The 16,767-nt window shown below is 42.6% G+C and overlaps 1 protein-coding gene across 1 annotated transcript in view; it reads left to right on the plus strand.

The window, feature by feature from the left end:
• The window catches only part of LOC132403373 (dynein axonemal heavy chain 3-like), a 990,878-nt gene that overhangs the window by 451,036 nt on the left and 523,075 nt on the right, over nt 1-16,767 (plus strand). The window contains exons 42-43 of the mRNA XM_059986790.1: nt 8,164-8,302; nt 13,743-13,933. Of these exons, the coding sequence (XP_059842773.1) occupies nt 8,164-8,302; nt 13,743-13,933 (330 nt within the window). The remainder of the gene's footprint in view (nt 1-8,163; nt 8,303-13,742; nt 13,934-16,767) is intronic.

Genomic DNA, 16,767 nt, shown 5'->3' on the forward strand with positions numbered 1-16,767 from the left:
TCTATGTACCACCTTAAATGTATGAGGGAACGACGAGCACATAGCTATGAAGTATTAACCAGTTTAAAATTTTCATTCCAAGTTTCCTCAAATATTGATGTCTGTAAATCTTGTTCCCAGAGATTCTTAATTTTGTCTAGATGAACATACCTCATCTCCAGTTACAAACCATAAATCTTAGATATTGAATCATTATGAAATGATGTCAAACTAAAAATTACATCTAGTAAGTTCTTATCTGAGCTTATAGGAAATGTACATAATTGAGATTTTAAAAAGTCTCTAATTTGTAAATATCTAAAGAAGTGAGTTTTGGGTAGCAACACACACAAAATGCTGGTGGAACACAGCAGGCCAGGCAGCATCTATAAGGAGAAGCACTGTTGACGTTTCTGGCCGAGACCCTTCATCAGGACTAACCGAAAGGAAAGATAGTAAGAGTTTTCGGTAAACTATATTTAGCTGACAATTGCTCAAATGAGAAAAGGTTTCCTCCACCAAACAGATCCCAAAAACATTTATACCCAATCTGTCCCATTCCTTAAAAACTAAATCAATCATGGAGGGTTTAAAGAAAATTAGAATAAACGGGACTTGAAAGGGAAAGTCTCAATACGCCAAAGTGTTTTCCAAATTGTATCCAGATCCTCAGAGTATATTTAACTATTAAATTATCAGTTAGTTTACTTACAGATAAAGGAAGTGAGGATCCAAGAAGAGAAATAATCAATAATAGAAATAATAAATGGTTATATTGGGCTGAGTGCGGGTCAGTGGGACTAGGTGAGAGTAAGCGTTCAGCACAGACTAGAAGGGCCGAGATGGCCTGTTTCCGTGCTGTAATTGTTATATGGTTATGTGGTTATAGAAAATTTATTAACAGAGTTAGCTTCTAAAGAAACCCATATCGGACAACCTGCATGATTAATATAATATAGCCAAAATGTAAGATATTGTATATTAACTGCCCAGTAATAAAACCTAAAATTAGGTAAGGCTAAACCTCCAGACTTTTTAGATTTTTGAAGGTGAACTTTATTTGAACAAGGCTGTTTATTTTTCCATATATTAGAGGATAAAATCAAATCAAGATAGTAAAAAATATTTAGGAATAAAAATGGATAAAGCCTGAAAAAGATATATGAATTTAGGTAGAATATTCATTTTAATAGAATTAATCATCCAATCAACGATATTGAAAGAGGTGATCAATTTAATTATATCCTTTTTACATGATTCAATAAAGTAAGAAAGTTTTCTTTAAGAAGGTGTTTGTAATTATTAGCAACTGTTACACCCAAACAAGTAAATTGATTCCTTACAACTTTAAAAGGGAGATTAGTATTAACTGATACCAAATTATTTAAAGGAAATAATTCACTCTTAAGTAGGTTTAGTTTATATCTTGAAAACTGGCTAAAACGGGAGAGTAAAGAAAGTATGCAAGGTAATGAGGTCTCAACATTTGCGTAAAGCAAAATTTTGTGAGGAATACCTCTCCTTAAAATACCACAGATATCATTAGATTCTCAAAAAGTAATGGTAAGAGGTTCTAAAGCTAGATCAAAGAGCAACGGGCTCAGCGGACAACCTTGTCTAGTTCCGTGATGAAGTTTAAATGGTTTGGAATTTTGAAAAGTAGTAACAACCCAGACAGAAGGAGATAGATAAAGTAATTTAATCCTTTGAATAAAATTTGGTCTAAAATTAAATTTTTCTAAGATTTTAAATAAATAATTCCATTCAACCCGATCAAAGGCCTTCTTAGCATCTAAGGATAATACACGTTCCAATATCTCTTGGGATAGGGAGTAATAACATTTAATACACAGCGTTTTTTAAAATGGGAATGCCGGTATTTAATAAATCCAAACTGATCATCAGAAATAATAGAAGGTAGAATATTTTCAATCCTACGAACCAATACTTTAGAAAGGATTTTAGTATCAACATTGAGTAATGAAATTGGTCTATATGAAGGGCATTCATTTGGGTCCTTGTTCTTCTTTAGGATAAGCGAAATAGAGGCTTCATAGAAAGATTGAGGCAAGCTACCCAATTTGAAAGAATCCAAAAAGACTAAATGTAACTGCAGTATAATTAATGAAGAAAAAGCCTTATGAAATTCTCCAGAAAATCCATCTGGACCCGGATCCTTCCTTGAGTGTAATGAATTGGGTGAAATTGTTATGGGTAACAGAGAAATGGCAGAAGAATTTAATGAGTACTTTAGATCTGTTTTCACTAAGGAAGACACAAGCAATCTCCCAGATGTATGGATGGGCCAAGGACATAGGGTAACAGAGGAAATGAAACAGATTGACATTCGGAAGGAAACAGTGATGAGAAAACTGATGGGACTGAAGGCTGACAAATCCCCAGGTCCAGATGGTCTGCACCCTAGGGTACTAAAGGAGGTGGCCCTGGAAATTGTGGATACATTGGTAATCATTTTCCAATGTTCCTTAGATCCAGGATCAGTTCCTGAGGATTGGAGAATGGCTAATGTTATCCCACTTTTTAAGAAAGGAGGGAGAGAGAAAACCGAGAACTATTGACCTGTCAGCCTGACATCGGTGGTGGGAAAGATGCTAGAGTCCATTATTAAGGATGTGGCATATTAAGTAACATATCTAGATAACAGTGATAGGATTGGGCTGAGCCAGCATGGATTTACCAAGGGTAAATCATGCTTGACTAATCTGTTGGAGTTTTTGAGGATGTAACCAGGAAGTTAGACGGGGGAGATCCAGTGGATGTAGTGTACCTTGATTTTCAGAAGGCATTTGATAAGGTCCCACATAGAAGATTGGTGGGTAAAATCAAAGCTCATGGCATGGGGGGTGGAGGAAGGCATTGACATGGATAGAAAATTGGTTGGCAGATAGAAAGCAAAGGGTAGCGGTGAATGGGTGTTTCTCGGAATGGCAGGTGGTGACTAGTGGGGTGCCACAGGGCTCGGTATTAGGACCACAGCTGTTTACCATTTACGTTAACGATTTGGATGAAGGCATAGAAAATAACATCAGCAAATTTGCTGATGATACTAAGCTGGGTGACAGTGTGACATGTGATGAGGATGTTAGGAGAATTCAGGGTGACTTGGATAGGCTGGGTGAGTGGGCAGATACTTGGCAGATGGTGTTTAATGTGAATAAGTGTGAGGTTATCCACTTTGGGAGTAAGAACAGGAAGGCAGATTATTATCTGAACGGTGTAGGGTTGGGTAAGGGAGAAATACAAAGAGATCTAGGAGTCCTTGTTCATCAGTCACTGAAGGTGAATGAGCAAGTGCAGCAGGCAGTGAAGAAGGCTAATGGTACAAAGGGAATTGAGTACGAGAGCAAGGAAATCCTCTTGCATTTGTACAGAGCCCTGGTGAGACCACACCTGGAGTATTTGTGCAGCTTTGGTCTCCAGGGTTAAGGAAGGACATCCTGGCTGTAGAGGAAGTGCAGATTAGATTCACGAGGTTAATTTCTGGGATGTCAGGACTGTCTTATGCATAGAGGTTAGAGAGACTGGGCTTGTACACGCTGAAATTAAGGAGATTGAGAGGAGATCTGATAGAAACATATAAGATTATTAAGGGATTGGACAAGATAGAGGCAGGAAATATGTTCCAGATGCTGGGAGAGTCCAGTACCAGAGGGCATGGTTTCAGAATAAGGGGTAGGTCATTTAGGACAGAGTTAAGGAAAAACTTCTTCTCACAGAGAGTTGTGGGGGTCTGGAATGCACTGCCTCGGAAGGTAGTGGAGGCCAATTCTCTGGATGCTTTCAAGAAGGAGCTAGATAGGTATCTTATGGATAGGGGAATCAAGGGAAATGGGGACAAGGCAGGAACTGGGTATTGATGGTAATTGATCAGCCATGATCTCAAAATGCCAGTGCAGGCTCGAGGGGCTGAATGGTCTACTTCTGCACCTATTGTCTATTGAATGTATAGCCTCAGCAATTTCCTCATAAGAAATAGGTTGATCCATCTGTTTGCAATTATCTGCAGAAAGTGCAGGGATATTTAATTGATCTAGAAAATTATTCATTATAGTATTATCCTTAGGGGAATCAGAACTATAAAGTTTAGAACAGAATTCTCTAAAGGTATCATTTATTTCAGAGTGATCAGTTGTCCTATTACCATTAGTTTTGCAAATTTCTTTAATTTGTTGTTTAACTACAGAAGTTTTTAATTGGTTGGCCAATACTTTGCCTGATTTATCTCTGTGAATGTAAAATTGAGTTTTATCTTTAAGAAGTTGAGTTTCAATTGGATATGTTAACAGAAGATCATATTTTGTTTTAACTTCAACACATCTTTTATATAAAACAGGATCTGGAGCTATAGCATATTTTTGATCTAATTGTTTCAGTTGATTGGCTGATTCAATTCTTTCTTTATTAGCTTTATTCTACATTGGCATTATACACATAGGCAAATACTATTAATTTATTATCTAGTTTTCCTGACACTATAACAAAACGTCCATTAGTATCAGACACTACTTTATGTTGGACAAAAGAAAGAGTATTGTCTATAAGAATCGTAACTCCTTTAGATTTGGCCTGAAAAGATGAATGAAAACAAAGTCCATTCCAACAGCTAAAAAAATGTAGATTATTACATTTGTGTATGTGAGTTTCTTGAAAAAAATAATAGGGACATTACATTTCCTAATATAAGCAAAAATCTTATTAAGTTTGACAGGGTGATTTAACCTTTTCATGTTAAAACTGAGTAGATTAATAGTTTGGCCCATTTTTGAATAATTTAAAGAAAGGGTTAAAATGTAAGCTAAAACCAATCCATAAACCTTGAGAAATGGTAAGCAAGCAACAGGTTGGCTAAAAAAAATTTGAAAACAATTTCTGAGAAAAAAACCATCCCGCCCACCTCCCAAAGAAAGAAAGTCGAGCAATAGAAAGCCGACTTCTACAACTACAGACAACCCCCCAAAAAACCTGGTGATCCCTCCAGTTAGTTTCAGGTTGTTTATAATCCAACCTAGACTAAACAATATCTAGACAAGAGATTCAATTCTCGTGTATCAAAAGTACAGTATTAAAAAAAATAAAAGGAAATTGGTTACAAAAGTTTACCAAAAGTAAAAGTTATCATTATTCATACAGAAGGACATTAAACATTTAATCTTATATCTTCATGAAAAAACAGGATAAGCAGTTAGTTTTCAAATTAAAAATAAATATCTTTATGCTTCAGTATTCCAACAAAACCATTCAAAGGGTCCATCTTTAATGAGATTCTCAGACAAACCAGGTAGCCAAGGGACGGATTAACCCTTAATAAAAAAAATTCCAACAAAGCTTGTTTAAACTTAGCACATTCCTGCATGACGTCAAGCAAATAGTCTTCAAGAGTCTTAATATTCCAACTTATAATGAATCATGCCCTTTCGGCAGGTTTTGCGAATTGAAAGTTCCCCATCTAATCTTGTGTTTTCATGTAAGGACAGACTAAGCAACTAGTCTTCAGCTTTTAAAAATCTTTGAGCTTCAGCAATGGACCAAAACCATTTGAAAGAACCATTTTTAAGTGTGATTCTGAGATGAGCTGGATAACGAAGGGAGGGTTTAAAACCCTTATTAAAAAACTTGGACATAACTTCTTTGAACTTAACATGTTCCTGCATAACCACCGGCATGTAGTCTTCCATGATTCTAATCTTGCCACCACTATAGGGAATCATGCCTTTTCAATGAGATTCACGTATTAACAGATCCTTTGTTTTAAATTCATGAAACCAACGGATCTTGGTTTATCTCTGTTAGGAGATCGAAATATGGGGGACCTGTGAGCTTGGTCAATCATAGGCAAAGATGCCAAAATTTCCAGAAATAATTCTTGCAGAAAGTTTGCAAAGAATTCAATCGGATGATTACCTTCAATTAATTCATCAAGACCCAGAACCCGTAGGTTGTTCCTTTTACTTCTATTTTCTATGTTGATAATCTTCTGTCGTAGCTTTTCTTTTGGACTTTGATTGCTTTTCACAAAGCTTTTGCAGTTCATCCACTTCCATTTCCAGAGACGACAACATTGCTTCGTTATTTTTTATACGTTTATCGTATTCATTAAGAGTTTGCTGAATAGAATCCAATTTACCATCTATTTGTTTAAATTCAAAGCTGAATTGTTGAACTTTCTTGGAGGCTTCTCATGTATGACTTTGCAGCAAATCCATAATAGAATCCTAAGAAGCAGGGGATCATCCTTTTTAGTACCTCGACCACTCCTTGATGTAGCCATAATGAAGAAATATCACACTTAAAAAGGAAGTTTCAAGATAGGTTGGAAGTAGTAAGATAATTAGAGTTGGAGCAGTGGAAGATTGCTGCTACTCCATCATCCACTACCTGGAAATCTGATCGAATGAGGGGAGATTTGATCGAGGTATCACAAAGTTATGAGGGAACAGGTAGGGTAAATGAAAGCAGGCTTTTTCTACAGAGATTAGTGAGACTAGGACTAAAGGTTATAGGTTAAGGGTGAAAAGTAGATGGCTACGGGTTTGACTTCAACACGTAAGAGATGTTTGGATATGCATGGATGGGAGAGGTTTGGAGGACTATGGTCCAGATGTGGGTCAATGGGACTGTGCAGAATAACAGTTCAGCATGAACTAAATGGGCCAAAGGGCCTTCTTCTGTTCTGTAATGTTCTATGACCTCTAGTTGTAGTCTCACCCAGCCTGAGGGGACAATGTCTGCATACATTCATCCTATCTATACCCCTCATAATTTTGTATACCTCTACTAAATCTCCCATTGTTCTGTGCTTTAAAGTATTCAGCCTTTAGTAGACTGGTAGGACTGAAGGCTAATAAATCCCCGGGTCCAGATGGTCTGCATCCGAGGGTTCTAAAAGAGGTGGCTCAGGAAATTGCGGATGCATTGGTAATCATTTTCCAATGTTCCTTAGATTCAGGATCAGTTCCTGAAGATTGGAGAGTGGCTAATGTTATCCCACTTTTCAAGAAGGGAGGGAAGGAGAAAACGGAGAAGCAGGAACAAGAGGGCAGAGTATTGTCTGAATGGTGTAGAGTTAGGTAAGGGAGAAATGCGAAGAGACCTAGGAGTCCTAGTTCATCAGTCAATGAAGGTGAATGAGCAAGTGCAACAGGCAGTGAAGAGGGCAAATGGAATGTTGGCCTTTATTACAAAGGGAATTGAGTACAAGAGCAAGGATGTCCTTTTGCATTTGTACAGGGCCCTGGTGAGACCACACCTGGGATATTGTGTACAGTTTTGGTCTCCAGGTTTAAGGAAGGACATTCTGGCAATTGAGGAAGTGCAGCGTAGATTCACCAGGTTGATTCCTGGGATGGCAGGGCTGTCTTACGCAGAGAGATTGGAGAGATTGGGCTTGTACACGCTGGAATTGAGGAGATTGAGAGGGGATCTGATTGAAACGTTTAAGATAATTAAAGGATTTGATAGGATTGAGGCAGGAAATATGTTCCAGATGTTGGGAGAGTCCAGTACCAGAGGGCATGGATTGAGAATAAGAGGTCAGTTATTTAAAACAGAGTTGAGGAAGAACTTCTTCTCCCAGAGAGTTGTGGAGGTGTGGAATGCACTGCCTCGGAAGACAGTGGAGGCCAATTCTCTGGATGCTTTCAAGAAGGAGCTAGATAGATATCTGATGGATAGGGGAATCAAGGGATATGGGGACAAGGCAGCGACTGGGTATTGATAGTGAATGATCAGCCATGATCTCAGAATGGCGGTGCAGACTCGAGGGGCCGAATGGTCTACTTCTGCACCTATTGTCTATTGCCTAACACAAGTCCAGTCGACATTTAAGGTTTCTCTGCACTTGCTCAAGCTTACTGACATCTTTTGTGTTAGTAGGTAACCATAATGGCACACAATACTCCAAACTCAGCCTCATTGTCTTTTCCAACTTCAACATAACATCCCAACTCCTATACTCATTGCCCTTATTTATGAAGGCCATTGTGTCAAAAGCTCTTTTTATGACCCTATCTGCCATGGAATTATGGACCTGTATTCTGAGGTCCCTCTGTGTTCTACCATTCACTATGTAAGTTCTACCCTGGTATGTCCTCTCAAGGAGTCACACCACACTTGTCAGCGTTAAATTTCTGCCTTTTTCAGCCCATTTTTCTCTATCTCCCGCAGACCATTGAGCGTTATCTGGATGATTTCAACCAAACCAGTGAGGCTCCCATGGACCTGGTGATGTTTAACTTTGTAATCGAACATATCTCCCGTGTCAGCCGGATCCTCAGACAGCCTCATGGACATGCTCTGCTGGTTGGTGAGTCTGCCTCAGAAACACATCCTTTCCCTGTAAGCTGATTCATTGCCTGCTTCCCTGGTAAACGTACAGTTAATGTGGTCTGTGTCTCAGCAGGAGCACAGGGCATGGGTGGGAGAGCCTGCTCTCCATTTCTGTCCTTGGGCGGGAACTCTCCCCACAATAAGCTCATGTGTTCAAACGGCCCAGGTGGATTCGTGAAACTATGGCAACTTTCACACCATCCAGATTAACCAGAATTAAATATCCTGGGAACATTCTGAAAGACCATAGGAGCAAAATTAGTCCCTTTGAGTTTGCTCTGCCATTCCACCAGGGCCTACCCTCTCAGCCTCACTCTCCTGCCTTCTTCCCATCATCTCAAATGATTGAGTTTGCTCTGCCGTTCCACCAGGGCCTACCCGCTCAACCTCACTCTCCTGCCTTCTTCCCAACATCTCAAATGATTGAGTTTGCTCTGCTGTTCCACCAGGGCCTACCCTCTCAGCCTCACTCTCCTGCCTTCTTCCCATCATCTCAAATGATTGAGTTTGCTCTGCCATTCCACCAGGGCCTGCCCGCTCAGCCTCACTCTCCTGCCTTCTTTCCAACATCTCAAATGATTGAGTTTGCTCTGCTGTTCCACCAGGGCCTACCCGCTCAACCTCACTCTCCTGCCTTCTTCCCAACATCTCAAATGATTGAGTTTGCTCTGCCGTTCCACCAGGGCCTACCCACTCAGCCTCACTCTCCTGCCTTCTTCCCAACATCTCAAATGATTGAGTTTGCTCTGCCGTTCCACCAGGGCCTACCCACTCAGCCTCACTCTCCTGCCTTCTTCCCAACATCTCAAATGATTGCAACTCTTACAAAGTTCTGCAGGAACTCAGCAGGTCAGACAGTGTCTGTGGAAAAGAGTAAACAGTCGACGTTTTAGGTCAAAATCCTTCATCAACCCTGATTTTGTGAGTGTTGCTTATGTTACGTATTCAGGCAACAATAAATATATGAGATCGGCAAGGGTTTCTTATAACAAACAACACGTTTATTAAACACAGAAAACAAACCCCCCAAAAGTAAACAAACACTACCGTAACCTGAAACAGCTGCTGAGCGGCAGCCCAAACAGTTCGTAAAGTGATATTCCAAAAACAGTTCTTTAAAGTGGTATTGCCAAAAGTTCGATATGCTCACAGTCCATTTAAAAGGAGAGACTTTACAGGACGATTTGAATTCTCTTTCACGTCGCTTGGCTTCGATCCCCGACGTCGAACTTCCCACGAAGAATTCACGAAACAGAACGGCTTAAAGGCACTGACCTTTCCTTCTCCACTACCTTCGATCCTTTCTAGGTAAACCTAGGGATTAACACGAAGATAGTCAACGAAATCCTTCCACAAATAAGGATCAAACAAAGGTCGCCCCCGTTTCACCGTAGAAAGCGATTCCCCTCGATCTTTAACTTACAACTTCGAATCTTCACTCTCCTCTAATTTCGAACTAACAGAATCATAAAGAACCTGCTGACAATGACCTTTTAAACTTTAGCGTTAAATAAAAACTTCATCCTTCAGCTAAACTGCGTCATCACTTCAAACACGCAGTGGCATGAAGTCAACCTGGCAAATCCAGCCACGAACTGCCCCTCCTCACAGGGTGGGGTCTACCTTTTATAACCTGTAAAAAAAACCCGTCACATGATCTCTACTGGCGGGAAAATGACATCATTCCACCATCACAAGACCATCACCTCAAGTCCAGTACAGCTTCAACCCCAGTCACATGACAAGGGCTCCACTGTCATGTGTCACGAGTACGTAACACTTAGATTTCCAGCATCTGCAGATTTTCCCTTGTATGTGATTGTGTTGTGGGTGAAGTGAGTAGGTGGTAGGTGGATTAAACCAGGAGTGAAGGGGGACATGGGTGGTGGGTGGAGCTGGAGGGACAATAGAGGAAATGGATCAAAAGTGGAAGGACAGAAAGATCAGGAGGGAAGAGAGGAGGAATCGGGAGGTAGGAGTTGCCTGTAGTTGAAAAGGGACTGGAGAAGGATCGGGAAGGGAGAGAGGGGGAATCGGGAGGTAGGAGTTGCCTGCAGTTGAAAAGGGACTGGAGAAGGATTAGGAGAGGAGGGAGGAGGGACATGGGAGGTAGGAGTTGCCTGAAGTTGAGAAGTTCAAAGTCCCATTACCATTACTGCCCAGATGGAGAATGAGGTGATGTTCTTCTAGTCTACTCTGGGTCTTACCATGATGGTGGAGGAGGCTGAGGACAGACAGGTCAGTGTGGGAGTGGAAAGGGGAGTTGAAATGACAGGTAGTTATGAGCTCTGGATGGCCACTAGGGACAGAGAGTAAGTAAACGTATGCCCAGTCTGTGACCGGGCTCACCAGTATAGGAGAGACCACATCAGGAGAACCAAATACAGTCGACAAGGTTGGAGAGGTGCAGGCGAACCTTGGCCTCACCTGGCTAGAGCAGTTTAGATCCCTGGATGGTGGTGCAAGGTCATCTACTGCAAGGGCAGGGGAAGGTACCAGGGGTCAGGGAAGAGGAATGAGCAGACTAGTCAGTGGTCCCAACGGAAGATGGAGCGTGGTGGAGAGAGGAATATATGGCTGGTCATTCGATCTTGTGATGGCTGGTAGAATTGATGAAGGCTGATATGCTGGATGTGGAAGCTGGTAGGGTGAAAGAGGTCCGGGAAATGGAGGCAATGTGAGAGGAGACTTCACCACATTGGAAGGGAATTCACACTTCCTGAAGGAGGAGGGCATTTCATATGTCAGCAAAGAAGGCCTCGTCTTGAAAGCAGATGTGGCAAAGGTGGAGAAACTGGGAGAAAAGGACAGCATTTTACAAGAGATAGGGTGGGGAGAGGTGCAGTCTAGGTATCTGTAGTAGTCAGCGGGTTTATAGTAAATCTCAGTGGATAGTTTGTCTCCTGAGAGGAAGACAGATATTCAGAAGAGGGTGGGAGTTGTCAGGAATGGTCTAAGTGAAGTTAAGGGCAAGGTGGTAGTTTGAGGCACATGGTCACAGAGTAATATATTACAGAAAGCAACATGAGGGCCCACACATAGACAACTCCTCAGAAGAACATCATACTCAACTTGAGCGATCACACTACTGTGCTATAGTATAGAAATGGTCTTCAGCCCCATTGACCTATGCCAATCAAGATGTCACATTTTCAGTATACTTATGCATTCCCTGCACTCCTTGGACAAATGGGTATCTTTTCTCTGGTGACTCAGAAGCTAAAGGGAGATTTGTGATGAAGTATCGATGGACAGCCGGTAGATTTATCCCAGGGTATCGATGGACAGCGGGTAGATTTATCCCAGGGTATCGATGGACAGCCGGTAGATTTATCCCAGGGTATCGATGGACAGCGGGTAGATTTATCCCAGGGTATCGATGGACAGCGGGTAGATTTATCCCAGGGTATCGATGGACAGCCGGTAGATTTATCCCAGGGTATCGATGGACAGCGGGTAGATTTATCCCAGGGTATCGATGGACAGCCGGTAGATTTATCCCAGGGTATCGATGGACAGCCGGTAGATTTATCCCAGGGTATCGATGGACAGCGGGTAGATTTATCCCAGGGTATCGATGGACAGCGGGTAGATTTATCCCAGGATATCGATGGACAGCCGGTAGATTTATCCCAGAGTATCGATGGACAGCAGGTAGATTTATCCCAGGGTATCGATGGACAGCAGGTAGATTTATCCCAGGGTATCGATGGACAGCGGGTAGATTTATCCCAGGGTATCGATGGACAGCGGGTAGATTTATCCCAGAGTATCGATGGACAGCGGGTAGATTTATCCCAGGGTATCGATGGACAGCGGGTAGATTTATCCCAGGGTATCGATGGACAGCGGGTAGATTTATCCCAGGGTATCGATGGACAGCGGGTAGATTTATCCCAGGGTATCGATGGACAGCCGGTAGATTATCCCAGGATATCGACGGACAGCCGGTAGATTTATCCCAGGATATCGATGGACAGCGGGTAGATTTATCCCAGGGTATCGATGGACAGCCGGTAGATTTATCCCAGGGTATCGATGGACAGCCGGTAGATTTATCCCAGGATATCGATGGACAGCCGGTAGATTTATCCCAGGGTATCGATGGACAGCCGGTAGATTTATCCCAGGATATCGATGGACAGCCGGTAGATTTATCCCAGGATATCGATGGACAGCCGGTAGATTTATCCCAGGGTATCGATGGACAGCGGGTAGATTTATCCCAGGATATCGATGGACAGCGGGTAGATTTATCCCAGGATATCGATGGACAGCGGGTAGATTTATCCCAGGGTATCGATGGACAGCCGGTAGATTTATCCCAGGATATCGATGGACAGCGGGTAGATTTATCCCAGGGTATCGATGGACAGCCGGTAGATTTATCCCAGGGTATCGATGGACAGCGGGTAGATTTATCCCAGGGTATCGATGGACAGCGGGTAGATTTATCCCAGGATATCGATGGACAGCCGGTAGATTTATCCCAGGATATCGATGGACAGCCGGTAGATTTATCCCAGGATATCGATGGACAGCGGGTAGATTTATCCCAGGATATCGATGGACAGCGGGTAGATTTATCCCAGGATATTCATGGACAGCGGGTAGATTTATCCCAGGATATCGATGGACAGCTGGTAGATTTATTCAGGATTGAAACAAGATGAGAGAATGAATTACAACAAGCTGTGCAGGGCTAGTTTTTTGACACAGAGGATAGTGTGTGCCTGAAATGTACTGCCAGGGGAGGTGGTGGCTACGAGCATTTCAGTAACTCTTGGAGAGGCATATGAATGTGTAGAGCAAGGAGGGATATGAACTATGTGTAGGAAAGAGAGATTAGATTAATTAGAAATCATCGGTTTAATTAGTCTGACACAATATCGTGGACCATTTTAAAACTAATAGAATCATGTTTACTGGACCCAGAGTGCTCCCCTGCTGACACTTCTTTCACTTACTCCTTCTTGTTCCCTAAATGTTCTGCTCTCTCGGACACTTGTTACAAATTCCACACTGTCCAAGTCCTTTGCAATAAGGCTGACCGAGTCAATATCAGGGAACTTAAAAATCCCCCATCAATACAACCCTGTTATTGTTATGGCCATCTGCAATCTCACTTCAAATCTGCTTCTCCACTCTATGGACCTATAATACAGTCCCATCAAAGTGAGCACCCTTTACCTTTGTGGTGTGCTGGCACATGGTGCGTCTGTGAGGGCTGGGTGCATGCTGAAGAGAACGCAGAGTGACTGAGGAGCCTATGTTCGGATTGAGGAATATAATGGCTGCAGGTGTCGGACTGGTGACATGCTTCAGCAGGGGTCAGATAGGGAGAGGGCTGGGAGGAGTAATAGGAGAGCTGCTGTACAAAAGCATACTCCCAGCATTGCCTCTGATCTGATGAGCAGGTATCGGAGGAAGCGGGAGGCAGTCAGCCATACGGCTGGCTGCATTCATGGCCAATGCTGACACCTTCCGCCTAAGTGTCCAGAAAGCCTACACACTGGCCGAGTGGAAGGATGACCTGAAACAAGTACTGCGTAAGTCCGGGCTGAAGGGCACGCCGACCGTCTTCCTCTTCGCCGACCATCAGATCAAGGTAATGAGAAGGCTAGGCGCCAGCGGTGTGACCACTGGCTCTCTCTCTCTCTCCCCACAGCCACCACCCTCCTCTACCCACTCATCTCTCACTGCTCTTTGATTTGCTCCGTGTTATGGACCTTAAACACAATTCTTAATCAAAACTCTGTGTATCCAAAGTACAATGAACCGGTAAAGCAGCCAGCATAAACAAAGACATAAACTTCTTCCCACTTCCATCAGAAAGGCCTGAATACACATACCACCAGGCTCAAGGACCTTCTGCAAGACTGTCATAGTACTGTCAAATCCTTCCTGAATACAATGGACCCATAACCTCACCATCTCTATTCATTGGAGCGTAGAAGGTTGAGGGGGGATTTGATCGAGGTATTTAAAATTTTGAGAGGGATAGATAGAGTTGACGTGAACAGGCTGTTTCCATTGAGAGTAGGGGAGATTCAAACTAGAGGACATGATTTGAGAGTTAGGAGGCAGAAGTTTAAGGGAAACACGAGGGGGTATTTCTTTACTCAAAGAGTGATAGCTGTGTGGAATGAGCTTCCTGTAGAAGTAGTAGAGGCCAGTTCAGTTGTGTCATTTAAGGTAAAATTGGATAGGTATATGGACAGGAAAGGAGTGGAGGGTTATGGGCTGAGTGCGGGTAGGTGGGACTAGGTGAGATTAAGGGTTCGGCACGGACTAGGAGGGCCAAGATGGCCTGTTTCCGTGCTGTGATTGTTATATGGTTATATCTCCTTCATGGTGACCTTGCACCTTATTGTCTGTCTGCACAGTACTTTCTCTGTAGCTGTTACACGTTATTTCTTCTGCGGTTTGAACGGGGCATGACAGCGCAAGCGTGTGGCGGTTGGCCAGTGAGAACAGTGGAAAGAGTTTAAAAAGAAGACAGATTTACAGACCGGTCGATGAAGGAGTGGGAGACAGAGTTTTTATAATAATATGATTATAATGAGTATAATATGTTTTGGAATAGTCAGCATGGCTTTGCCAAAGGCAGGTCATGCCTTACGAGCCTGATTGAATTTTTTGAGGATGTGACTAAACACATTGATGAAGGTAGAGCCGTAGATGTATGGATTTCAGCAAGGCATTTGATAAGGTACCCCATGCAAGGCTTATTGAGAAAGTAAAGAAGCTTGGGATCCAAGGGGACATTGCTTTGTGGATCCAGAACTGGCTTGCCCAGAGAAGGCAAAGGGTGGTTGTAGATGGGTCATATTCTACATGGATGTCAGTCACCAGTGGAGTGCCTCAGGGATCTGTTCTGGGACCCCTACTCTTTGTGACTTTTATAAATGACCTGGATGAGGACGTGGAGGGATGGGTCATTAAATTTGCTGATGACACAAAGGTTGGGGGTATTGTGGATAGTGTAGAGGGCTGTCAGTGGTTATAACAGGACATTGATAGAATGTAAAACCGGGCTGAGAAGTGGCAAATGGAGTTTAACCCAGATAAGTGTGAGGTGGTTCATTTTGGTAGGTTAAATATGATAGCAGAATATAGCATTAATGGTAAGACTCTTGACAGTGTGGAGGATCAAAAGGACCTTGGGGTCCAACTCCATAGAACACTCAAAGCTGCTACAAAGGTTGACTGTGTGGTTAAGAAGGCATATGGTACATTGGCCTTCATCAACTGTGGGATTGAATTTAGGAGTCAAGAGGTAATGTTGCGGCTATATAGGACCCTGGTCAGACCACACTTGGAGTATTGTGCTTAATTCTGGTTGCCTCACTACAGGAAGGATGTGGAAAGCATAGAAAGGGTGCAGAAGGAGATTTACAAGGATGTTGCCTGGATTGGGGAGCATGACTTATGAAAATAGGTTGAGTGAACTCAGCCTTTTCTCTTTGGGGTGATGGAGGATGAGAGGTGATCTGATAGAGGTGTACAAGATGATTAGTGGCATTTATCATGTGGATAGTCAGAAGCTTTTCCCCAGGGCTGAAATGGTTAGTGTGAGAGGACATAGTTTTAAGGTGCTTGGAAGCAGGTACAGAGATTATGTCAATGGTAAGTTTTTTACGCAGAGAGTGATGAACGCATGGAATGGCTGCCGGCGGCAGTGGTGGAGGCAAAAACGATAGGGTCTTTTAAGAGACTCCTGAATGGTTAAATGGAGCTTAGAGAAATAGAGTGTTATGGGTAAAGTCTGGTAGTTCTAAGGTAGAGACACGTTTGGTACAGTCTTGTGGGCCGAAGGGCCTGTATTGTGCTGTAGCTTTTCTATGTTTCTGTGTTTCTATGTTATTCTGTTTTGTTACTGTTTTACTTTGTTCTACCTCAATGTACTGTTTAATGACCTGATCTGCATCCAAAACGTTTCTCACTGAATTTCACGTGAATCTTATGTGGAAATCATGAACTAATTCCAATTCCTATCGCAGAGCGTGCCCTTACACTGCCCTACAGTTCTGCATAAGATATCAGAGGAATTGAGACAGATTGACATTAGGAAAGAAACTGTGATGAGTAGACTGGTAGGACTGAAGGCTAATAAATCCCCGGGTCCGGATGGTCTGCATCTGAGGGTTCTAAAAGAGGTGGCTCAGGAAATTGCAGATGCATTGGTAATCATTTTCCAATGTTCCTTAGATTCAGGATCAGTTCCTGAAGGTTGGAGAGTGGCTAATGTTATCCCACTTTTCAAGAAGGGAGGGAAGGAGAAAACGGAGAACTATCGCCCTGTTAGCCTAACGTCAGTCATGGGGAAGATGCTTGAGTCCATTATTAAGGACGAAATAGTGGCACATCTAGATGGCAGAAATAGGATTAGGCCAAGCCAGCATGGATTTACCAAGGGCAAATCATGCTTGACTAATCTGT

This window comes from Hypanus sabinus, chromosome 13, assembly GCF_030144855.1.
Source record: "Hypanus sabinus isolate sHypSab1 chromosome 13, sHypSab1.hap1, whole genome shotgun sequence".
Taxonomy (NCBI): Eukaryota; Metazoa; Chordata; class Chondrichthyes; order Myliobatiformes; family Dasyatidae; genus Hypanus; species Hypanus sabinus.